The sequence below is a fragment of the Trichoderma ghanense genome, assembly GCF_004382785.1.
Source record: "Trichoderma ghanense strain CCMA-1212 chromosome Unknown scaffold_3, whole genome shotgun sequence".
NCBI classification, from domain to species: Eukaryota; Fungi; Ascomycota; class Sordariomycetes; order Hypocreales; family Hypocreaceae; genus Trichoderma; species Trichoderma ghanense.
The window spans coordinates 232,628-257,016 of record NW_027395666.1 but is presented as its reverse complement, the minus strand read 5'-3'; the positions used below and the strand labels follow the sequence as shown (position 1 = coordinate 257,016).

Here is a 24,389-nt window from a genome sequence, read left to right as displayed (position 1 = left end):
GCCAGCGAATGTGACATTGGATGCGCCCGAACCGCAGGTTCAGCGTCTCGACGGCAGTCAGTTGCTTGATACCTGAGAGTCTGAGGGCGCACAGCAGGACGGAGCTTTGGATCGGACCGCAATCTTGGTTCCTCTCTTCTGTGACTTGGTGCTTGTCGAGGGGGAAACCAGGAACAAGAGCGTGAGAAGCAGAAGCAGCTCTTCTTCTCCTTTGTTGCTTCGTGAGAAGGGTGTGATTGCCAGGAGAAGAGAGCGGGACCGAGGCAGAGAAAGACGGCAGAGAAAGACACAGAGACCACGGCAGAGACAAGAGGCTGAGACTGACGCAGACGACAGACAGTCTCCAGAAGAGCCTCGTTTGAGCACGCCTCCCCCTTCCCTCGACTGCCTCCATCCATCCATCCATCCATCCTACCCACTCCTTTGCCGCCATCGCACCCGCGTCAGAATCCCCTTGGCTGTCCGTGTCCTCCCCCCAGGATGGTTGATGCTTGTCGTGCTGCCGTGAGATAAGCGACCGGCCTCGTCTCCTTGACATCAAATCACATCGCAGCCCATTCCAAGGTTGACTGGCTGATGCGACCCTCTCCTTGACCCCCTTCTCCGATCGGCCGAATCACTCGGCCGCCCAGCCCTCGCCCGTCCGTTACTCGTCCATTTGTCCCAATCCATCCATCATCCGCCTCTGCCCCCCCCATCGCCTCCCCTCTCCTGCCCCCCCTCTGGACGGCCTCAATGCATACGTTTCCATCCGTCTCGGACCCCAGGGCGACGCAGTCGCAGTCGCCGGCCATGGGCGTCGATGCCTCGAATCCCAGTGACGGAGCGAGTCCCTACGACACCTCGTCGATGTCTCAGCAGCCCTCGCCGCGACAGCAGCCGCACCAGCATCTCGTCGGCGCGTCGTCGTCACAGGCACAGCTACAGTCGCAGCAGCAGCAACAACAGCTTCAGCAGCAGCAGGATCAACCACCAAACCAGCCGTCACAACAGCAGCAATCATCACAGCCTCAGCAGCAGCAGCAGCAGCAGCGCAGCGTCAAGCGGCCCAGGCCCGTCAAGTCCTGCACCGAGTGTCGCAAACGAAAGCTTCGCTGCGACCGGCTCTGCCCCTGCTCGCAGTGCCAAAAGTCCAACCGTCCGTGCAGGTACGCTCCCGACCAGGACTCGGCCAACCTGTCCGACGGCTCAGACGCTGAGGGAGCCGAGCCAGGCCGCCCGGCCAAGCGCAACTACTCGCACAGCGCGCTGCCTGCGCTGGCCGCCTCGTACGGCGATGCTGCCGCTCCGAGGCCCGCAAAGGCGAGCGATCCCACCAGCCTCCCTTTGCTCGAGGAGCTGTCCATTCGCATGGAGCGCCTGGAGAAGCAGATACTCGAGCGGAGCCCCAGCAGAGCCGAGGGCGGCAGCGGCAGGGGCAGCATCGTCGCCGCGGCGCCAGAGACGATACGGGGATTGACAGTCAAACAAAGGGCGACGAGGACGCGGTACTTTGGGCAGAACGACCCCCGGGTTTTGCTGAACCTGGTAAGTTGGCGTCGTTGAACCCTTTGGGAGGGCCAGTTGTGAACTCGATCTCTATGATTCCACCCCCTAGTTTTAGCCGCAAAAAGCTGACTCCTGACTCTCCCTTTTCTTCTTCTAGTTTGATGATGCCAAGGCATATATAGCCCACAACTTCCGGCAGGAGCCCTTCCTCAGCTTTGAGAAAATGCATAGGCATTTGCGAAGCGAGCTCACAAAGTCTCTGACTCCCATTACCGTCTTTGTCGACTCCATGATGCCCATCCACAAGAGGATGACGGACATCTTGCCCAAGAAGGCAGTCTGTGACCGCCTCATGGCGGCGTATTTCGACACCTCGGAGACGCAATACAGGATCCTCCACACCCCGACGTTTCTGGAACAGTATAATCAGTACTGGCAAGGCCATCCGCAGCCGGAGCAGTTTGTGCCGCAGATGCTGTCGGTGTTGGCGATAGCGTCGAGATTCGACACCCAATCCAGGGGGCTGGGCCACCAGGAGCGCGTGGAGGGCGTGCACATCCCGACTGCGTGTGCGCTTGTTCGAAGCTGGCTCGACAGCCTCAGGGGCAAGCAACTCGTGGAGTTTGCGACGCTGCAGGTCGAGGTTCTGCTGCTGGTTGCCCAGAGGATGATTATCCAACGGCCTCAGGATTCGTGGAACCACCTGGGCTTCGTCGTGCGCATGGCCATGTCCATGGGTCTGCACAGGGACCCCTCGGAATTCGAGCCGCGCATGACGCCCTTCCAGGGCGAGCTTCGACGGAGGCTGTGGTTCACCGTCCTCGACATGGACCTGTACATCTCGCTCGCCGCCAACATGCCCTGTCTCACCCGAGACGGCGACTATTCCTGCCGGCCGCCGCGCAACGTCGACGACAGCGAGCTCTTCCCCGACATGACGGAGCTGCCGCCGTCTCGACCCCTTGACCAGGCAACCGACAGCCAAATACAGATGTACACCATCATGACGCTCCCCACGCGGATAAAGGTGGCTCACATGATCAACCGCATCGATACCATCCGCGACTACCAGGAGGTGCTCGACGTGGGCGGGAAGCTCGACCGGTTCATGGAGGACATCAACTACATCTTCCCGCGGCATGCGTCCCTCAGCGACGCGCAGAAGAGCAGGCTCTGGCGAGACCGCGTCGTCCTCGACATGCACGTGCGGCGGCCCTTGCTGGCCCTGTACCGACCCTTTGCCATGGGGGTCCCCGACGCGCCGTCGCAGATCTCGCGGGCGTATCTGCGGTCTTGCATGGTGATTCTAAACTACCTGGACGACCTGGACCACACGCTGCCGCACTTTCGAGACGTGTCCGAAATGTACGTGCAGATGTTGAGGCGGGACGTCATACAAGCCTCGTTGAGCGTCTGCTACTTTGTCAAGCCGGCCGTCCGTCCCGCTGCCGACGGCGTTTTGCTCGCCCAGCACGGCATACGGGCCTCGCCCAGCCCCGCGGATGACTTCCCGGCGTACGTCCCGGACGACCTGATGCTGTGGTCGCCGTCGCGGCTCATTGGCACGGTGCAGAAGACTATTGATCTCCTGGTTGGATTCCTTCGCGGCAGCGACATCAAGGACATCCTGTGCATCGCGGTCGTGCTGGAGACGGTGAGGAGGGCCGATGTTCGAAGCGACGAGATCACCAAGAATCTGTATGGCCTGCTGGAAGCTTGTCTGAGGGCGAGCAACATGACCTTGGACAAGCTGCACGCTTTGACTTTGGGCGGCAGCGCCAACGAGTATCCGCACGAGGCGTATGGCCACGGCAGGATGCCGTTTGTGCAGCACGGCTACGGCATGGGGGGCCATTCGGAGACGGCGGAGTTGGGCGGCTGGATCATGTGGGATGGTTGGGATTGATTCCCAGTCGTCTTACGTTTGCACATTTTAAATACGCCTTTGATTCTCTCTTCTTCTGTAATCCTTCTTTTACTGTCCCGACTTGTAATAAGGCCCATCATGTCTCTTCTTCTTTCACGCTTGAATAAGCGATGCTTTACGACGACTTGTTGCTCATCTAAAGGCTACTGTTTGCGAATATCGGATCTGAGGATGACGGTCGGTCAATTCGGTTTGGTCCTATGGGAATGGGAGACTGTGTGAGATGGAGATACCCCTGCGAGTGAATTTTGAGCAGATTTAACATTGACCTTTCTCTTCTTCTCCTGGTGTTTGGACTATACAATAGCAGTTCATCATGATTCGGGCAAGGAAACATGATATGGACTGGATCAATCTATTGCCCTTGCACCACTACCCCTTTTGCTATTACTTGCGAATCCAAAGACAGTTGTCGAACCACGCACCACATATTGAACCATCTCTAACAAGCCTGAACCCTCCCCCATATCTTGCCCTGTTCCTCAAGGCATCAACTGGTCAAAACAGGCGCTCTCCCATCCCACTCATCACTCTCCGCCGCACTCACCATCCACGCCCCCAAGCTCTCCCTACTGACCACCGCATTCCATCCGCACCCCCTCCCATCATCCGGCCAAACCCTGACCTCCCCCGCCGAACCCTCAATCAACCTCGCCGCCCTCGCAAACACAAACGTGAAGCCGCTCTCGCGAATCAACCGATCCATCTCATTGTGATCCTTGATGGCAAACTTCATGGTGCTGTGATGCATGACCGCGCGAACAGGCCAGAAGAGGGAGTCGAATGATTCGCGCGCGCCAAAGAGGGAATTGACGATGATCTTGGGGGCTGCTGCTTCGCTGGGAAACACCTGGGGCTGGGTTTGGAGGAGGGCCGTGAGTGCTGCGAGGAGGACTTTTGTGGTGGTGGCGAGGAGATTGGGGGGAGAGTCGGGGGAGAGTGGGGAGAAGGGGTTTTCGGATGTGCGGCGCTGGTTGAGGGTTGTTATTATGGCGGTGGGGGGTTGGGGGGTTGTCAGTGCTTTTTGGACGTCTTGTTGTGAGAAGGGGGTGCCTGTTTGAAACATTAGCATCGCGTTGACTGAGGGGGAGGTTGCGGTGTTTTTGAGTGTGGTCTGTATACCTTGGATGATGGTCAGGTTTGGATGGGACGGGAGGGAGGACGAGGATGGGTTGCGGGCGAGGACGGTGACGGAGTGGCCGCGGAGGAGGGCGTTGGAGAGGACGATGTTGCCGTTGCGGCCTGTTGCGCCGGAGATGAAGATGTGCATGTTTGTGTGAATATGACCAAATTGTATGAAGATGGGGCAAGATCTTGGATGTGGTTGTTGAGAGAGAGAAGGGTTGCTGGTGGAGGTGAGGTGAGTTGTCTGTTTAAGTGAGATGAACACTGCGGCGTCAACACTGGGGAGCTGGTTCAAATAATGAGGTATGATTGGAATAAAATGACTCTTCTGATGTAGAGCTGTCCTGAAGAATGAGAAGATTGACAAGCAAGTCTGGTAATGAGCTTTATATATACATTCTTTGCATCGCCGCTCGGATGATTTCAATTGAAGACGTGTTGACACTCGGCCGATATACTATTATTCTTCGGATCCGTGAGACTCGGCCGGTGCAGCCGGCGTAATCCAAGTTCCACATCTTGACTGAGCAGAAGTGCCCAATAAACAGACGACGAGACTCTCGGCCGATAATCCTTCTGGCCTCCTCAAGGACCCTCCGGCAAGGTATATATATCAGCACATTGGCTTTTTTTTTTTTTTTTTTTTAATTTTTTTTTTGTTTGATTCCCAGCCCATAGCGATTCGCGTTTGGCCTCCTTGAAGCTATACGTAAGCTTGCAAGGCTTCATCAACCCGCGGCTTTTTCCTCGGTCGTCCGCTCTTTGGACGGTCAGCCACAAGGGCATCCGTAATCTGTAGCGGCCGGGCTGACAGATCGAAGCCGGGCCTTGACGGCGCGGCTGTAGACGCGGTTGACCTGGCGGACGGATACGCCTTGGAGGAGCTCTGCTATTGGCTGTTGAGGAGAGGTCTGTTGTGGCTTTTAGGGCGAGGATGGCTCCTCTGACGGCTGTGTGTCTGACTTGGCGTAGGTCATCCCTTTTTTTTTTTTTTTTTTTTGCCGTTGGTTTGGTGTTATCTGAAGAGCTTCAAGTTGCTACCAAGTTTACTGGTAGATTGAAATAGGTGGCTTTTGAGGGCATTTGGCCGGTCTGTTGGTACCCAGCCTGCCTGCCAGCGCTCGAGGTCTGGTCGGGCCTAGCGTGGCCACTTTTCCAAGCCCCCCTCAGGACATAAGGTACTTAACTTTTGGTGGCTGATGCCTCCGTATATTCCTGGGTAATCTGATCGACGTGAAGGAAAAAGGGCTTATGAGATACAATTTCGTCGAAGCAGCACAAACGATTTTTTTTTTTTTTTTTTGACTCGTAGAGTAACGTCGACTTCGCTGATTCCTCGTTCCACAAAGCAATCGACGACGACGACGACGTCCTTTCGGAAGAAGAACTACGGCGGATCCCGAAGCTTGTGAGACATGTTGCCTTTTCTGTGTCGAAACAGGCAATTCTCGTTGTTTGATGCAACGGGCATCGACGGGCCGCCGTTACCTCGGCTTCGTGCGCCGGCCTGATCAGCAACCCCCCGGATCGTGTTTCCCCGCATTCTGCAACGATGGCTTGATTTGAGATTATTATGAATCTACATCCATATATCAGGGCGATATTTACTGTTACTTGTGGTGTGTTTCCTATCACTTTCACGAGGGCCTGAATGGGTTGAAGAGCAAAAAAGGGCGGGATTACAATCCTCTTCATCATCATCACCACCACCACCATCATCACCATCATCACCATCATCATCATCATCAGCTTCACATCTTCATCATGGCCAAGCAAAAGTCGCCCGTCTACGTCCTCGGCGTGGGCATGACCAAGTTCATCAAGCCGCGCGGCAAGGTCGACTACACCGAGCTGGGCTTCGAGGCCGGCATCAAGGCGCTGCTGGACGCGCGCATCACCTACGACGACGTCGACCAGGCCGTGGCGTGCTACTGCTACGGCGACAGCACCTGCGGGCAGCGCGTGCTGTACCAGTTCGGGCTGACGGGGATCCCCGTGTACAACGTCAACAACAACTGCTCGACGGGGTCGACGGGGCTGGCCATGGCGCGCACGCTCATCGCCGGCGGCGCGGCCGACTGCGTCATGGTCGTCGGCTTCGAGAAGATGAACCCGGGCAGCCTGCAGAGCTTCTGGAAGGACCGCGAGAACCCGACGGGCACGACGCTCAAGCTCATGGCCGAGACGAGGGGCGTCGCCGCGGGAGCCCCCGGGGCGGCGCAGATGTTTGGCAACGCCGGCAGGGAGTACATCGAAAAGTACGGCGCGACGGCCGGCGACTTTGCCGAGATTGCGCGCGTCAACCACGCGCACTCGCCCAACAACCCGTACTCGCAGTTCCAGCAGGTGTACACGCTCGACGAGATCCTGCAGTCGCCGGCCATCCACGAGCCCCTGACGAAGCTGCAGTGCTGCCCGACGTCCGACGGCGGCGCGGCGGCCATCCTCGTGTCGCGGGACTTCCTGGACAAGCGGCCGCACCTGAGGGCGCAAGCCGTGGAGATTGCCGGGCAGTGCCTCGCCACGGACGGCGCGAGCGTCTTCTCGGGCAGCGCCATCGACCTGATGGGCTACGAGATGACGCGGCGGGCCGCGGAGGAGGCGACGCGCGAGGCGGGCATCTCGGCGCGGGACGACGTGCAGGTGGTGGAGCTGCACGACTGCTTCAGCGCAAACGAGATGGTGGCCCTCGATGCCCTCGGGCTCAGCGACAGGGGCAAGGCGCACGAGCTGGTGCGCAGAGGCGACCTGACGTACGGCGGGAGGTACCTCGTCAACCCCTCGGGCGGGCTCATCTCCAAGGGCCACCCGCTCGGGGCGACGGGCATCGCGCAGTGCGCCGAGCTGGTCTGGCACCTGCGCGGGTGGGCGACCAACCGCGGCGTCGAGGGCACGCGGCACTGCCTGCAGCACAACCTGGGGCTCGGGGGCGCGGTCGTCGTGACGGTGTACAGGCGGGCCGACGGGGAGGCTGCGCCGGCGAAGCTGGGCTCGAGGGCCGTCGGGGAGGCCAACGGGCTGGGATACAACCCGGCCGTGGAGGCCAGGGGGTTCACGAGGGAGCAGGCGGAGGGGGTCATGAGTCGGCGGGCGAGGAACGATTGGGCGCTGCAGGATACGCTGAACAAGGTTGAGGCGCGGTTCTAGTTGATGGATCTATGCGTGTATGAGTATGTTGATGAGCATGAGCATGAGCATGGTTGTCATGTATGAAGGCCTCGGTGAGCATCGGCTCCGTGTTAGAGGGAGGTGAGGCAAGTGACGATACAGGACCGTTTGCCGGCCCTTGAATTATCATGTTTGCTTCCCCAGTTGCTCTGTATTCAGTATCAAACAAAATGATACGTTTCAGAAGCTGAAAGAAAGAGCGTAAAAAGGGCATATCAATGACATATCAAAGAAGAGCCTCTCCCCCAATTCCGTCACATCAAGCGCTACTCCCCCCTATTCTCGGCCATCATCTGCCGTTTCAACCGCAATTGAAACCACCTCAAAACTGAGAGTGAGCAAGTTTCAACTGTAAAACAGCCTCCCCCGCCGGCGGGGTCCTTGTTGTCCCGCTTCACTCAAGTACCCAGTACTCTCAAGCCCCTCCAAATACCCTCCCAGCTCACCCATTGTTCCAGAGAACCTAGAAGTATACTGTACTTGGGCCGTTCCCGCCGAGTCCCCTGGATGGCTTTTTGACACTCGAGGTGTGGCGCAATTCGCGCTGCGGTGACGAGAGCGCAAGAGGATGAGCAGGTCGCCTCTACATCCTTTCTCACCCAGGATATATTAGGATCGCAACAAAGAGAGAGAGAGAGCATATTATTAATACAACTGCTGCGTGCTGTCATCTGGTAAGTCAGCCCTCTGCCTCATCATATATAGAGCAAGACCCGTTGGTTTCTGTTCTTTGTCGCATTTCCCATCATACAAGATCCGGCCTTTTTGTCAGTCTAACGAGCATTTCCACCCACCACCAAATCTAGCGCATCGTCTTCCCTTTCGCAACACCAACATCCCACGTCGACACGATCCACACAAGACAACGACAACTAGACAGACAAGAGAGAAATAGACAACATGTCTGACACGCACACCTACGAGTTCAACGTCACCATGACCTGCGGCGGCTGCTCCGGCGCCATCGACCGTGTCCTCAAGAAGCTCGAGGGTATGTTCCGTCTTCTCCCCCCCCCCCTTCCCCTCTCCCTCCTCCTCCTCCTCCTCCTCTCCCCTCTTCTCGTTCCGCTTGCGATGGAGCGCAGAAGGCAGCACTCTCTGCGTCCCTAAAGACAAAACAGAGCACTGACGTGGTGGCGTCGCGCAGGCGTCGAAAGCTACGAAGTCTCCCTCGAGAACCAGAGCGCAAAGGTCGTCACCGCGCTGCCCTACGAGACGGTCCTGACCAAGATTGCCAAGACGGGCAAGAAGATCAACTCGGCGACGGCCGACGGCGTCCCCCAGTCTGTCGAGGTGTCTGCGTAGAGAGGGCCTGTTGAGCAAAAAAAGACATGATTTAGCCTGCGGGTGCGGATAAGACGCGAGACGGAGAGGAAAGAGGGAAAGGGGAGCGGGAGAAGAACTTGTTTTGTTTGTCGACCGATTCAGCGCTTCGTCTCTTTTCAGTAATGAAATAATGACTTCTTCTTCTGGAGTTCCAAGTCCCGAACGTCTGTAAAAGGGGGGTTCTGCGTGCGGATGTGTTTGCCCTTGTCTGTGCTGTTCTTCCGCCGGGGTCGTCGCATCTCCGGAGGGAGAACAAAGAACGCGATGTAGAAAGCCCAAGGATGCATCATCCGGTCAAAAGGCTCGGATTCAAAGGAGCCACCAAGTACACGAGGATGAGAATTCAGAACTGAGATATCCTGAAACCCGACTTCATGCAGATACGGACCGCCACAGCCCAAGCCAGGTGGTAGCATGCTCATCATCACCAACAACATGTGCAGCTTCCACCCCATCGCCCTCCTGCTAGGAAAGGCAATTCGCCGAGACCCCAACCCTCTGAAGCGAGATGCTCAGATTCTGCGTAGTATCTATCTAGACACGACACTACTCACCCGTGCCTATGTAGAGTCAAGCACGACGCCCATTGCATCCTATCCTACCCATCTCCAAATCCAAAACACGAAACAGATGCGCCTCAATCTGATAGCTCACCTCTTTCCTCTGGGTCTTTGCCAAGGCACCAGGTTCTGGGGTCCAGATTCCAAGCCTCCTTCTTCCCCGCATCTAGATTCCATCTGGCTCCTCCGTAGAGCCGGGCTCGAGGGGGCTCTGAGACAAGCATTGACGCCTTCTTTACATTTGGCGTACGTAGTACAGGGTAGTTGTAATGGGTGTTGGGTCTGTTTGGCGCCGGGTGCTCCCCCGGATTTCAACAAGGGTCAGGAGCATGGGCAAATTATAGGGAGCTATGAACGAGGTGGGGATAGTCAACTGGTCCGGGGAAACGCCTCCCGGGGAGGGCTTGTGTTGGGGGAAGACGAGTTGATGATCCGTTCGAGCGAAGGAGCTTGCATGTGCTCTCGAGGCCCGCATCTATCGGCGGAACGGGTGAGGCATGAAAGTATGGGGTACAGGGCGCCAGGATGTAGGATTGGGCATGTTCAATGTTGGGGTTGATGACGAGGATGATGGCTATGATTGGGCAGCTAACGTTGAGGTTATCTTTCCTGTTCTGATTTGGGACTTATACGGAGTCGATGGCGGTTGGGATGAATCAAGGCTATCGTTGGTCTCTTGTAAGCCAGTACTGTAAGGGTTGTTCTGTGTATCGATTCTTCATCGTATTATACCTACCATGATATCAAGCTTTCAACCTCACATCTTGGTCCATTCTCTACGTTGTCGTCTACTCTTCCACACAGGCAACAAATGGAAAGACAATCGAAGTCCATTGATCACAAGGACAGCCCCCATGGTACGATACAAGGTAATGCTCCAGCACCGGCGTCTGGTGAAACCCCCATGCTGCCACATCGAGCATGAGCCGGCGTGCATCTCTCCATTCGATCTCGTCAAACCCCACACGCTGAGATGCAAGCTTGATCCTCCTCCTCCTCCCCCTCCTCCTTCCCCTGTGATACTGCTTCCATCCCCACTCATCCCCGGATTCATCCCCCTCCCGCCTCCGCTTCCTATCAAGGGTGAGGAGCCCACTTTTGCCCGTTTTGCCGCTCAGCATTCAATCTGTCTTTGCTCGTCCCTTGTGTGTTTGTATCAAGTTGAGTGCATGTGAGCTGGATCGGTGGCTTTCCATAGTGACTCGACTAAAGAAAAGCCTCCTTGCCATTCAGCATGTCATTGCAGTGCGTGCGCTACATGTGATAGCCAGCCAGTATACAAGTAGCTTCAAAACTCGGGGCCCAGGATGAAGCCGGCTGGAGACGCCGCCGATTCCATTGCACCTAGCGTTGCACACCTTTTGGCTTCTCGCCGTTGCTTCTCCTCATTGCTGGCTGGACGGATCTACACGGAGCTGAGTCGTTGCACAGCCATCTTGCATGTACGAGCACAGTATGCGCGTTTCATCTCCACTTGTAAAGCGACGTCCAACAGTCGCGCTTGTGAGCTGGAGACGGGAGAATGAATCATGAAGACGCAGATGTTTGGTGTTTCGACCTGCAGCATAGACTGCTCTACTGTAATAACTTGCATCAATGGAGAGTAGATCCTACAGACGCGTCAATCCTCTACCCATCAATTGGATCGTCATGTGTGCTTCGACAGTAAGAAAAAGAGGAGCAACTTACATGGTGACGACACAACACGAGGCACACGCTCACTTCCATCATACAGTACGCCTTCAGTCCTGCAGGACGGCAACAGAGATACCAGCCCGGAACATCCTCAACCGCCCAAACACGCCAAAATTTATCGGCGAACGTATGTATGGACAGGACGTGGCTTGCTTGCGAAGCATCTGATGGCATCCATCATGGCTTGATCCCATGGCATGACACAGACATGGCATGACAATTAGTCTGCAGGAGGCTAGCGCTCCCCCCCCACTGTAGCTCCAGGCCTCTGAACCCCCTGTAAGCCGGTAGAGGCGCCGTTCTTCCTTGCTTCTCCGAGCCGTTCCATAGCCTCGATTGAACAACCACAGTGTTTCGACCTCTCTTGCACCCATGGATCTTTTCTTACGGACAATCGACAGACTCCGTTGCCCAGCTAAGGCTGGTTGCCCACAGAAAAGTCACGGTATGCGTCTCCAAGCGAAGGAGCAGCCACCCAATCATGGGTCCGTCAGGACGAGATCCGCCCAGCCGAAGACGGAGAATTGCAACGGACTTCTTCCTTTCGTATCGTTCTATCGGCCATGATATCACCTCGTCAGTTGTGTGGTTGTACCTGCTCGATGTGTAGCTGGAATGGCGTTCGAAGCCATCGGATGGAGGTATAAAGGCCATGTTTGCCTCCTCTTTTGCCTCGAGATACGATCATCTACTCTCACCATCGATCCTCACCTCTTCCTACAGACTTTGACGCAACTGAACAAAAGCTGAACACCTACTATCGACACAACTCGATAATCCCCTCCCCCTAATCAAGCAACACCAACAGCATTATCCATCATGGGCAGCATCGACATTCCCTCTGAACAGTGGGCGCAGGTCGTCGAAAAGACCGGCGGACGTACGTTCTCCCCCCCATTTACCCTTTGGCACCAAGCAACAACAGCTAACATCCTTCCAGCCGTCGTCTACAAGAGAATCCCCGTCCAGAAGCCCGGCCCCGACGAGGTCCTCGTCAACATCAAGTACTCTGGCGTCTGCCACACCGACCTCCACGCCATGATGGGCGACTGGCCGCTCGACACCAAGCTGCCCCTCGTCGGCGGCCACGAGGGCGCCGGCGTCGTCGTCGCCCGCGGCGAGCTCGTCAAGGACATCCAGGTCGGCGACTACGCCGGCATCAAGTGGCTCAACGGCTCGTGCCTCAGCTGCACCTACTGCATGAACGGCGACGAGTCGCTGTGCCACGAGGCCCTCCTCTCGGGCTACACCGTCGACGGCACCTTCCAGGAGTACGCCATCGCAAAGGCGGCCCACGTCGCGCGCATCCCCAAGGAGTGCGACCTCGAGTCCGTCGCGCCCATCCTGTGCGCCGGCATCACCGTCTACAAGGGCCTCAAGGAGTCGCTCGCCCGCCCCGGCCAGACCATCGCCGTCGTCGGCGCCGGCGGCGGCCTCGGCAGCATCGCCCTGCAGTACGCCAAGGCCATGGGCCTGCACTCCATCGCCATCGACGCCGGCGACGAGAAGCGCGACCTGTGCATGCGCCTCGGCGCCTCCGCCTACGTCGACTTCTCCACGTCAAAGGACCTCGTCGCCGACGTCCGCGCCGCCACCCTCGACGGCGAGGGCCCCCACGCCGCCCTGCTCGTCGCCGCCCAGGAGAAACCCTTCCAGCAGGCCACCCAGTACCTGCGCTCAAAGGGCGTCCTCGTCTGCATCGGCCTGCCCGCCGGCGCCAAGCTCAGCGCCCCCGTCTTCGACACCGTCATCCGCATGATCTCCATCAAGGGCAGCTACGTCGGCAACCGCGCAGACACCCAGGAGGCCCTCGACTTTTTCCGCCGCGGCCTCATCACCGTGCCCTTCAAGACTATCGGCCTCAGCCAGCTGCAGGACATTTACACACTCATGCACGAGGCCAAGATTGCGGGCCGCTATGTCGTCGATCCTACGAGATGAGAGCGCTGCCAAATGGCTCCCTTTTCTCTCTCTCTTCTTTGATAAATGTACATTGGTGAAAGGGGCTGAATTTGAAAGGGTGAGATTGGTTGATTATTGCGGGCGAATGGGGAGTATGAGTTGGTGGTGGTTGAGTGGCTGGTTGGCTGGTTTGCGGATACACATGATGAGATGATGAGAGAAGATGAGAGATGAGAACGATGAGATGATGACAGATGTACATTACAACGCGATGAGCAGCTTGTTTTCTTTAAAGTAATGAGACATGATATTACATGACCTATGTTTGTGTCGCATGAACAGATAGTGATCAAATGCCATCAATTTACTTCATAATCACATCTCAACCCCTATTTAGCCAATTACCTACTACCTAGCTTAACCTCGACCTCGAGACGATCCGCCACCACTACCCAATGTATACTTTACGCCTTACCTTACGGCAAAATGCTTCAAAGACACTACAGGCAACTTGAGAGATTCATGTACATATAACGCATATCTCTTTCGCCACAAAACATCTTCCTAAATTCTACAGAGTTACCCCGCCTCCTCATGATCCTCTCACCCATAAAACCACCTCCTTTATGAACCGCCGGGACCACCAAGAAGAGCAAATCTTCGCACAATGCTGGGTCCGTATTCTTGGTACTACACCAATCATTAGTCATTGCTGCCGAGAATTGATCCCGAATGGCGGAACGTCACATACCTCAGCCTTGGTGTGGCAGTAGGATCGGAACTCGGGCGTCTGGCCGAGCAGACTGCCGCCGAACCAGGGGCCGTGTCGCTGTCTCTTGTGCGTAATCACCTGCACGTCCACTCCGCCGCTGCGGGCGCCGCCGCTGCGCTGCTCGCTGGCCTGAATTCTGGCGTCCACAAGCAGCTTGATGTCTCGCTGCAGTCGCCTTCCAAAGTCCTTGTACAGCGTGCTGCCACCAGACAGGACAATGTTCTTGTACAGGCCTCGTCGGACGTCGATGGGCGACTGCTGGATGACGCCGTCCACGACCACGGGCAGCGGCGTCAGGAAATCTGACGTGTAGATCTCGGGGTTGAAGAAGATCTCGGGGGCAAGGAAGCGCTCGTAGCCGACGTCGACGGTGACCTGGCGGCCGCCGGGCTGCGTCACCACGTGCTTGACAAAGCGGCTGCGGTCACGGTCGTAGCGGGCAAACTCCTTGACAATGTCCGGGCAGACATAGCAGTACTCCTCCTTGATCTCCTGGGCCGTCTTGAGGGACGAGTCCGGCTCGCCACGGTCTCGGAGGAGGGATTGCACAAAGTAGGTAATGTCTCTGCCGGCAACGGGGATCGACTTGATCGAGGATCCAATGACATATCCTTCAGCCACGGGAATGACGTGGGTGACACCATCACCGGAGTCGATGACGGTACCCGTCAGCGATCGATCCGAGACCTTGGACGAGGTCCACGAAGCCGCCAGAGCAAGAACAGCCTGCACGGCAATGTACATTCCGGCACAGTTGAAGGACTCGAAGAAGATCTCGGCCGTGTTTTCGCGGTTCTCGGGAGGGTTCAGCGGCTACCATCCGTTAGCAACTCGGGCTCCTTGCCTCGCCAATCCAGCGTTGTAGGTTGTCGCATGGGAGACGTACAGGCTCGGTGAGGAGGAAGTAGTGGTCTTCAGGCTCAACTCGCAGGTACTTGAAGATGGAGTTTGACCAGAAACGTTCCATGTGGTCCTATATGCCCGTTAGATCCGTTTCCTCTCCTGATCTCGTGCTCCTCCAAGACGCCTACCCAGTTCTCAATCTGGCCGTGGCGGATGGGATAATGCAGGCCGTATCCGGGCCCGGCCGCGGCGCTAATGGCCTCATCGCCGATGTAGAAGTCCAGGTCCTCGGTTCCGCGCTTTGCACTCAGGTGGCCGCTGGGACCAGCCCCTCCGGTGAGGAACGAGGGCTTGTTGGCAACGGCCGGACGACCCGAACCCGTTCCTCCCGCACCCCCACCAGCTCCGGACTTGGTCGCAATGGCGGTCGGGAAGACGAACGAAGGGGAATCGTTTCCGGCGAATCCTGGCAGGGGGACGAGCACATGTCAGCCGGGGTCTGTTTCTTCGGACGAGATGTAGAGACGGGCGAGATGGTACCTAGCTTGGAGAAGCCCGTGCCGCTGTGAGAGTCTCGAATTAGCAACCTGAAGCCGAGCAGTCGTCACGGGGGAGACAATCGTGGGGAGACGTCCGTTTAAAGGAGAAGAGAGGGGGAGAGAGGACAGAGGGGAGAAACAAGGGGAGAGCAGGTGATTGACTTACTTGTCCATGACAACGGCGGGAGTTTGGTTCGCCATGATTGCAGAAGGTGCCGGCAGCACAGGCAGACCCTCCCAGACTCGTGACGGTGACGGTGAAGCTTGGAGATAGTTGCAAGTCGGGAGAGCAGAGCAAGCAACGGATGGCTCGACAGCTGACTCTAGCAGGGACAGCGGAGTGGGGAGAGGCGGATACACGACTCGAGGTACGTAACCTGTCCAGTATGCTGACCAGTCAACCGCTGCAGCGTTCGTTTTAGGCACCGGCTTTAGTGAGGGCGACCGCTAAAACAGAGCGCCATGGGGGGAGCAGCTCCAGTTCACTGCCTCTGACGAATCTCACCAGCCCCGCCAGCGATCGCAAGGCCGGGGTTATCTGCTTAAGGGGGCGATTGTGGGGAGCTTCCAGAATGTGCAACTGGCCCGACGTCATGCTGCGAATAGCTTCGCTTTCACCAACGCTTTGTATCTTTTCAACCCAAGAGACAGGCGAGCTGGTGCTCAACCAGCATCAGCGCAGGATCTGGGCTGCTTGTTGGTGGCAAGTGTCGCGAATGAAATTCGGTTTCTTCTTTATTTGTCATATTCCCAATTATCGCCAGTTTCTTCATCCGTGAATGATTGCCCTCTCATGCATGACCGGATCAGCACTCATTTGTCCAAGTTATTGTCGTCGAACAGAGCCAGAGTCTTCCAGGCAAATCCGAACCGTCAAAGAATCAAGGCAAAGGAACACGCCACACGAATTGTCACCTCTGTCAGATTCAACACAAGAGTCAAGCATCGCCGTCGACAACAAGGAAGGCATCGCCCAACAAAACCACGTCTATATCATGCGCCATCAAGCCACTGCCTCTCTTTGTTACGACCTCGACATGGTCTGACCGCTTTGGCCTCGACACCACCTCTTTCTAGAACCCGCCTGCCGTCTTCACGGACCTGCTGGGTATTCATAGAAGCCCCGGCTTTGGACGCCTCGACTGGCTCGTCGTGACCAACTTTCTTTTGCAGCGTTTTCTCGGCTGTCTCTGGCCACAGGGCGACTGCGGTCTGCGGGCTGGCAGAACAAAAGGCGGTGGCATTGACCAGTGCTGGACGGCCAAAGGTCTCCTGCACACTCCTCAAAGGGACAAAAAATCCCATCGCCTCCTAGATCAATCTTCTTGCTTCATTCTTTCACTCTTTATTCCCTCTCCAAGGGGGTTATCAAACCCTAGTCCGTCTTCTCCCGCTCCTTTCTGCCGCTATATCAGTACCACGTTTCTCGTGTCCCGACCGGTTGTCTGGCAGATCTCTTCAGCATACTTTCTGGCCGGAGAGCTGCATCCACGGTTTGGCCAAAGCATGAGCAGTGGTGGTGACAATGACGAAGTTTTCCCCGTTATGGCGAAACCCGATTTTGGAACTGACGGTGCACTCGATCGTGTTCTCGGCTTCAACCAGAAACACGCCAAGTGTGTTCCGGCAATCTTTATCCATGCTGGAGCGGGCTTTCATAGCCACCAAAACGAGCATGTTCACCTCGAGGCTTGCGTTGCGTAAGGGACCCCTTTCTCCTCTCACCATTCTGTCTTGCTTTCTCTTAAGTCGTAGCATTCTCTTTCGATTTATGTGCCCTCTCGGTTGCTGACACTTTTACGCGATAGGGCCTGCGAGATGGGCATGAAGTTTCTTAAAGCCGGCGCCACTGCCACCGAGGCCGTCGAAGTCGCTCTTCGCATCCTCGAGGATAAAGAGATTACCAATGCAGGCTACGGCTCGAATCTGTCCATTGACGGCACGGTCGAATGTGATGCGACCATTGTTGATCATCTAGGACGCAGTGGTGCCTGCGGAGCTGTTCCAAGTCAGCCAATTCTCCTATCCGTCAGACTTGCACAGCGCGACGGCGATCATTACTGACACGTCTGGTGGTAGACATCCGAAACCCCATCTCGCTGGCAAAACTCATTTTGGACACAAGCAACAAACCCCTGAGCCTCCGCCGGGTCCCTCCCAATGCCCTCGTCGGTGAAGGGGCACGAAACTTTGCCGAGGAGCACGGCATGGCAACGTTTGCCAACGAGTACCTGGTGTCCAAAAACTCCAGGGACCGCTTCCTACGATGGCAAGAGGACCTGAAGAGAGCCGAGATGAAGTCCAGAGAGTCCAGGGCCGGCTCTGCTAGCCATATTAACGTGGACTGCGCTCCATGCCAGTATGACACAATGCCAGTACCGGACCCTCACAGGATCTTTCCCCGCGATCACACTGCTGCCATTATGGCGGGCACGTGGAACGAGGGACAGCCAGACTCTCCATATATCGGCACGCCAACCTCCGACGCAACCAGCATTTCCGATCCCCCAGTGTATCCGACGACGTATGCTCGCGCTCTCGCCTCCCCCCCCACGAGAGTGTCTCGACCGTCTCCGCGGCCAGTCCCGGCAGTGCTCATGTACGGGACACCCACGGCTGTGACGGGCGACTTGGGCCATGGATCCCCTGCCAAGGGCCCGAAACGCTACTACCCCAACACCTTCCAGGGCAATCGCGGGAACGGTGTGAGCGCCGACGCCGCTCGAGACGAGGCTAATCCGACGCAAAATCACGAAGCGACCGACTTTGACGAGGTAAAGCCTCCAGGAAAACATCTCGATGAGCTCTACGGAGACTCGGACGAGTCCGACGGTGATCAAGACCAACAAGAGGGCTCCGCTGCAATAAGCACTCGCAGTCTTAAGCGTCCGCTTAGCATATCGAACGAGAACAAAGATTCGAAACAGCAGTCGGCAAAGCGCCGATTCCAGTCTGATAGCCCCAGAGAGGATTCGGTCACGGACACTATTGGTGCGATTGCAATCGACGATAGGGGCCACATTGCAGCGGGATCCTCATCCGGCGGTATTGGCATGAAGCATCGAGGTCGCCTTGGACCGGCTGCCCTGGTCGGCATTGGGACAGCCGTGGTGCCCTGCGCCGAGGACGACACTGACAGTCTTACCGTCGCGGCCGTAACGAGCGGCACGGGGGAACACATGGCCACCACAATGGCATCGCAGAGGTGCGCTGAGCGTCTCTACCATGGGACGCGTCGGGGTCCTTCCGGCATCGACGTCCAGGACGACGACGAAGATGCCATTATGGAATCTTTCATAGCTAAGGACTTTATGGACCACCCGGGGGTCAAGAACTGCCATTCCGCAGGCGCCATTGGCATCATGGCCGTCAAGAAGAACCGGAATGGCTACTACCTCTACTTTGCCCACAACACTGACTCCTTTGCCCTGGCGTCCATGGGCGGTCTGGAAAGAGAGCCGCGATGCGTCATGTCTCGGCTCCCGGACGGCGCTAAGATTGCCAAAGGCGGGCGCAAGGTTCGAGTGGAATAACGAGCCGGCAAAGGGGTTGAGGCGTTTTTGTCTTTGGGGGTCATGTCACGGTAAACACGGTAGACCAGGCTGGAGGGTATTGGCGCAAGATCCTTGTCATATTTTACTCACTGGAAGGGGGGGTACACATACACATACACTGGCGTTGTTGTCACTTGGGTCTTTCTGTCTCATCTTTGTCTCCTCTATTCCTCTTCATGGTTCCCCCCCCCAATATCTTCACCTTGTCCTCTTTTTTGTATGATACTCGAGTAGCGATTATCCTCCTCTATTCCTATAAATATCTCTTTTCGAACTCCATATTCTTGCACTGAAAGCGGATGATGCCCAGTCACCCTCGATGTTTCCCTCCATTCAGCTTGGGTATTCATGCGCAACTGCCTATTCCTAGATTTGCAGCTCCAAGTCACATATAGAATATCAAAAAAAGTGCCCCTTTTATGTAGTACAATATGTCCGCTTTCTTCTCTCTCTCTTTCTTCCCCATCAGATACCAAGTCTTCAAGCAGCTCAACCCATGGTTCACGGCCTCGGCGTCCCCGTAGCACTGCCCGTCTCCTCTCGTCCGCTGCCGTTGGCAATCTTCTTCTTCTTCTTCTTTTTCCGAGGCAAGACGGCGGGCTTAGCACCGTAGTTGCCCAGCGCAAGAACAGTGCCGCACGTGAGACACTCGGCGTTTTCGGGCGGTGAACAGAATATGCTGAGACAGACGGAGCAGACGTAGCCGGTATCGACGACCCTGCCGTGGCAGAAGCAGGCTGTCCGAAAGTCGACTGTGTCGTGGGTCGGCGTGATGAGGGACGCGCGAGCTTCCGTGTCGGGGATCAGACCGAACATGAGGTAGGTCAGCAGACCTCGGGGGTTAGCGGCCTTGAGGAAGATGCCGTTTGTGTTGAAGCAAGCTTGCTGGAGAAATGTCGAGTCGCCGGCCAGAGCAATGGTGTCGATAGCGACCTGATTGTGCGCCGCGGCGAAGACGGCGTTCATGGTGGGAATGTACTGGGACGGGTCGGAGTCGGAGACGGAGATGACGACGATGCGGCCCTTGACGGGCGGAGGGGCGGTGGCGTTGACGGGGGCGGCATTGGAGAGCGTGGTGTCGGACGAGCTGAGGGCCTGGGCGGCCTTGTTGATGCGGCAGAGGGCGAGGGTCAGTGCGCCGGAGAGCTGCGTGGTCAATTGGTCGAGGTCCTGGACGGTGGTCTCGGCCATGAGGGTCTGGAGGGAGGAGAAGACGGAGGATTCGATCTGCGCGAACTGGGGGTACTTGTTTGCCGATGGCGGCGGAGGAGGATTCGCCTCTGATGAGGCATCCTGCATCTGGACATCGCCCGAGCTGTCTTTTGTTGGAGCCGTGGAGGAAGGGGTACGCTGGAGGGCGGGATACAGCCAGACGGCGCGGTTGACGTGGGCGGCGATGACGGCGACCTGGTTGGCGTTGCTGAAGGCGAGGTGGGCGTTGACGAAGACGAGGATGTTGGAGATTGCCTGAGCGAGGGAGAGGGAGGAGTCGAGGGCGGCCCAGGCGCGCGGGTTGGTGTCGAGGACGATGGAGAGGAGGGAGGGGGAGTTGTCGGCCGCGGTGACCTCGTAGTGCTCCGAGACGTCGACGGCGTCCATGGTATTGGGTTTTGGGGGGGGGGGTGGGGGACGAAGACTTGCGGGGGCAGCTACGAGGTCAGGTTAGAAGGAGGAGGAGGCGGGAGAAGAGCCCGGAGAGAATTGGTTGCGTGGGATAGTGGTTGAAACGCGGAGGAGTGGGTGCTGGTCGTGTGGGAATCGTTCGATCGAGGATGAGTGGGAACCGGGGATATGCACGAGAGAAATGACGACGAGAACGTGCTTATCCGGTCGAGATGCTATAGAGGAAGAACAAAAGGCGAAAGAGACGGAGCAGCTGCACCTCAAGAAGGCATTGCCGGATATTGAGGAGTACGAATGGTCATGACAACGAGCGGGCGTGGCCTCGCTAGCCAGAAGTTCGAGAGACGAGAACTACCTAGCAGCTGCACGGCGCAGCTCCGTCATTGACAAGGCTGAAAGGTGAAAAAGGGCGACAAGGATGACACGGCTCTCGAGAGTGGAGAAAACGCCTGAGCACGTGACTGGACGGGTACATGGTTGCTTGTGCTCCGTAACCGTCTTGAACTGACATGACCGCATTGAAAGGATTACTTGGCAGTTATCACGTAAATAGGTGATGCTATGCAGCTTGAGACTCGTTTCAAAGTATCATGGGAAGTGGACAACAGAGTGAAGGAGTTGAATTTGGTTAGATGAGATATTCACGGCGCCTTACAAGTAGAGAAGCTGTACCGAGCTTGAGGTGCCCGTGACACCCAATAGAGACACTCTGAATTACAAGCCTGAACATCTCCAAGCAAGCCTTTCGTCATGTCAAAAAGTCCACGAATCTGCAAACTGAAGCGGACAATGAGAGGGATTGCGAACTTGTGGAAGTGTATGTATGTAGAGTCGGATGATGGGCCTGAGGTGACGATATGGGCGTAGCAGCACTAGGATGCCGGCCCTGGCTGATGCGGTGCCTGAGAGCTGGCAGGATTCTGACCCGTCTTCAGCGCAATCGACACTACCGCAGGACCACCTATTCCGGGAACTACCACAGTCCTAGGCCTACCTTGTCTACCTACGTTCGGCAGTAGTCTTGGTGCCCAGATTAACGTGCCGCCATCGTGGCATTCCAGGCGCTTTGACTGGCTGCATCAACTAATACTAAGGTAGTCGACGGCAGCAGCAAGAACTAGCACAGACGGTGACGCCAGAGGGTGGCAGCAGGTGGGGTTTCAACTTTCAAGCATCCAATTCCCAACTGCCGTCAAAGTGGGACACAAGGCAGGCTTCAAGCTTCTTTTTCGTTCCCTTTTCCGTCTGTTCTTTCACTTCTCATATCTTTCTCTTTTTGATCCCCCGAGCGCCTTCTTCCCTATCTTATTGTCCTACTCGGCGACGAAGCCCCGTCCCTGTGACGTTTCTCTCGATCCAATTCCTTAACCTCCTTCCCTCTGATCTTCAGCCAGCATCGCTCCTCATCCCGCGCCTCTTCACCCAACTTGACGCAGACAACCAAAGCAGCCGACAGCCTATACTATTCCAGACAGATATCCACTCGTTTCGAAAGAATCGTCCCCCTTCGACTCGATTCATGCATACGGAACCCTGAAGCCATTTACATCGCGAACCGAAACATGGCCGAGACTCTTCACAACTCGGAGCCGGCCGCGTCCCTCGAGGACCAGACGCTGCTCATCTTTGCGCGTCTGATGGAAGGCGGCCAGGAGGATGAGGAGACCTGCAGAGACCTCGACCGTCTGACGAAGCTGCTCAACGACGACGCCGACGCCCAGGAAAAGGACAAGAACCACGAGTCCATCTGCAAGCTCATCGACGGCGACTGCGTCGACACCATCCTGTGCTATCTCGACATGCGCCAGCCAGAGGTTGTCAGGGGCCATGCCACTCTGACCACCTCAGCCTACCTGAGGGCCGCGGGCGAGCAAGGCCGCGAGAAGCTGTCTGCCTTCTTCTTTGACCGAGTCAAGAGAGGCACATACGACGACTACATTGTGGCATTTTGCGTGGCCGCGGCCATCTTCCCCATCGTCCCGGATGTCTCCGCCGAGCTCTTCCTCAACGACGGCTTTCTCGTCTCGCTCGGCCCGCTGATGAGGAGGAAGTGGAAGAGCCGAAAGGTCGAAACGGCCTGCCTGGAGATGCTCAACGCTTCCTGCATGAACTCTGCGTGTCGAGAGGCCATACAAAAGTACTGCGTCGAGTGGCTCGAGGAGGTGGTTGACCAGGATCTGGATGGAGAGGTTCGCAGTATGAATGCCGACCCCAACGTCCATAGCGAGGGTGGCTCCGTCAACATGAGGAAGCATTCCGAGCAGGTTCAGCACTTGGCCGCTGTCATTCTGGCCAAGCTCAGGGTGAGAGACTGAAGGCCCTCTTTTCTCGTTTTGGCGGTGGTTGTTAATGGCTGACTGACCCAGAATGAAGGCTGTGCCGTCGAACCCAAACACGAGCGATCCGAACCAACCCAGGGTCGAGACGGCCGTGACGAGCATTGAAGATTTATCCGGCATGTTTACCAAGATGATTCTGCGCGACGAGGACCACGGAAAGCAGCATTCTATAGAAGGCCTTGCCTATGCATCTCTGCAACCAAAGATCAAGGAGTCCATCGTCAATAACCCTGAGCTACTCAAGAAGCTCGTCACGACGCTCAAGGACGCACCCCCTCGATCTCCAATGACCTATGGGCTTCTCAGCATCTTTCTCAATCTGACTCGATATCGACCCTCTCTCACTGAAGAGGAGAAGAAGATGTCGCAACTCAAGGCCTACGCGGACGCAGCCGGCAAGCTGGCTGAGCCGGACGTCCTGGATGATGACGAGCACGTCACCAAGAGGTGCAAGGCCGTCTTTGAAGCCGGCCTTACGCCTGTCCTTGTTACGCACAGCAAGAGCGGGTCTACAAGATCACTCGCCATTATTGTATCCATCATCCACTCGTTTGCCATGACGAAAGCTCTCCGTGGCCCGCTGGCTCAGCAGGGAGCCGTCAAGGTGCTGCTGACGGCATGGGCAACTCTTCCGGAAACCGAGACGACGGGCCGCAACATGGCCGCGCAAGCAATCGCCCGCATTCTCATCAGCACTGATCCAAACCTTGTCTTTGGCGGCAATCGCTCAAATCCAGTCAATGCTGCCATCCGGCCCCTGGCTTCGATCCTGCCCCCCGATCCCGCGGCCGACCGACGAGACTTGCTTCCGACGTTTGAGGCGCTCATGGCACTTACCAACCTGGCATCCATGAACGACCCAGACATTCCTCGTTCCATTGTGAGCATCGCATGGAACCAAATTGAGGAACAGATGCTGTCATCCAATGCTCGCGTGTCTCAAGCGGCCGTCGAGCTAGTGTGCAACCTGATGCAGGCACCAGAAGGCATAGCGCTCTATGCGGACGGCAACCCGCAAGCCAAGAACCGAATCCACATCCTCCTCGCTCTGGCAGACGCCGAAGACGATGGCACGCGCAGCGCAGCCGGCGGCGCCCTGGCCTCTCTCACAGGCTACGAGAGCGTTGCGAAACTGGTGCTGGAGAGAGAAGGAGGCATCGAGGTGCTTCTGCGCATGTGCACGGATGAAGACGAAGGGCTGCGCCACAGAGGCGTGGTTTCCGTGTACAACATGGTGGCCGGGGACGTGGAAGTGTGTCAGCTTGCGAGGGAGAAGGTCAAGGAGGTGGGAGGCGCCGAGGCGTTGAAGGAGTCTTTGAAGATGAGTCGCAGGCCGGAAGTTGTGCAGCTTACGGTTGAGACTCTGAAGGCAATTCTGGGACAGGAGTAGAGCAACTGGGGCTGGATTGCCAACCTTTGCCTCAGCTTCCCTACTGATCTTCTGTAACTCTTTATGTTTGCTTTGTAGCCACACGTGGTATAGAGCAGTTTTGGCAGCATTGAAACTCCCGGCAGGCTCTTGTTGCGC

General features: G+C 56.8%; 10 protein-coding genes across 10 annotated transcripts; 6 read left to right on the top strand and 4 right to left on the bottom strand.

Moving 5' to 3' along the window:
• Nucleotides 1-792: 792 nt before the first annotated feature.
• CCMA1212_003393 (uncharacterized protein) lies at nt 793-3,394 on the top strand (the record flags this gene model as incomplete). The annotated part of the gene is made up of 2 exons (XM_073700743.1): nt 793-1,527; nt 1,646-3,394. 2 exons carry the CDS (start codon nt 793-795, stop codon nt 3,392-3,394), a joined length of 2,484 nt encoding a protein of 827 aa, XP_073560240.1.
• A 511-nt stretch (nt 3,395-3,905) lies between these two features.
• Nucleotides 3,906-4,685, bottom strand: CCMA1212_003392 (uncharacterized protein; the record flags this gene model as incomplete). Its single annotated transcript, XM_073700742.1, has 1 exon — nt 3,906-4,685. The coding sequence occupies one exon, from the start codon at nt 4,683-4,685 to the stop codon at nt 3,906-3,908; it is 780 nt and encodes a 259-aa protein (XP_073560241.1).
• Nucleotides 4,686-5,125: 440 nt separating this feature from the next.
• On the bottom strand, nt 5,126-5,494 carry CCMA1212_003391 (uncharacterized protein; the record flags this gene model as incomplete). Its single annotated transcript, XM_073700741.1, has 1 exon — nt 5,126-5,494. A coding segment is annotated over one exon (369 nt), but the record flags the coding sequence as incomplete, so codon positions are not given.
• An 810-nt stretch (nt 5,495-6,304) lies between these two features.
• On the top strand, nt 6,305-7,687 carry CCMA1212_003390 (Non-specific lipid-transfer protein; the record flags this gene model as incomplete). Its single annotated transcript, XM_073700740.1, has 1 exon — nt 6,305-7,687. The coding sequence occupies one exon, from the start codon at nt 6,305-6,307 to the stop codon at nt 7,685-7,687; it is 1,383 nt and encodes a 460-aa protein (XP_073560239.1).
• An 11-nt stretch (nt 7,688-7,698) lies between these two features.
• Nucleotides 7,699-9,013, top strand: CCMA1212_003389 (Metal homeostasis factor ATX1; the record flags this gene model as incomplete). The annotated part of the gene is made up of 3 exons (XM_073700739.1): nt 7,699-7,704; nt 8,585-8,699; nt 8,856-9,013. 3 exons carry the CDS (start codon nt 7,699-7,701, stop codon nt 9,011-9,013), a joined length of 279 nt encoding a protein of 92 aa, XP_073560697.1.
• Nucleotides 9,014-12,108: 3,095 nt separating this feature from the next.
• On the top strand, nt 12,109-13,230 carry CCMA1212_003388 (uncharacterized protein; the record flags this gene model as incomplete). Its single annotated transcript, XM_073700738.1, has 1 exon — nt 12,109-13,230. One exon carries the CDS (start codon nt 12,109-12,111, stop codon nt 13,228-13,230), a length of 1,122 nt encoding a protein of 373 aa, XP_073560696.1.
• A 585-nt stretch (nt 13,231-13,815) lies between these two features.
• On the bottom strand, nt 13,816-15,747 carry CCMA1212_003387 (uncharacterized protein; the record flags this gene model as incomplete). The annotated part of the gene is made up of 6 exons (XM_073700737.1): nt 13,816-13,881; nt 13,943-14,776; nt 14,850-14,936; nt 14,995-15,272; nt 15,347-15,369; nt 15,512-15,747. Coding segments are annotated over 6 exons (1,524 nt in total), but the record flags the coding sequence as incomplete, so codon positions are not given.
• Nucleotides 15,748-16,851: 1,104 nt separating this feature from the next.
• On the top strand, nt 16,852-18,878 carry CCMA1212_003386 (Threonine aspartase 1; the record flags this gene model as incomplete). The annotated part of the gene is made up of 3 exons (XM_073700736.1): nt 16,852-17,045; nt 17,154-17,353; nt 17,425-18,878. 3 exons carry the CDS (start codon nt 16,852-16,854, stop codon nt 18,876-18,878), a joined length of 1,848 nt encoding a protein of 615 aa, XP_073560692.1.
• Nucleotides 18,879-19,400: 522 nt separating this feature from the next.
• Nucleotides 19,401-20,498, bottom strand: CCMA1212_003385 (RNA polymerase II transcription factor B subunit 4; the record flags this gene model as incomplete). Its single annotated transcript, XM_073700735.1, has 1 exon — nt 19,401-20,498. The coding sequence occupies one exon, from the start codon at nt 20,496-20,498 to the stop codon at nt 19,401-19,403; it is 1,098 nt and encodes a 365-aa protein (XP_073560695.1).
• A 1,386-nt stretch (nt 20,499-21,884) lies between these two features.
• Nucleotides 21,885-24,251, top strand: CCMA1212_003384 (Ring assembly protein 3; the record flags this gene model as incomplete). Its single annotated transcript, XM_073700734.1, has 2 exons — nt 21,885-22,825; nt 22,896-24,251. Coding segments are annotated over 2 exons (2,295 nt in total), but the record flags the coding sequence as incomplete, so codon positions are not given.
• Between the last annotated feature and the right edge of the window lie 138 nt (nt 24,252-24,389).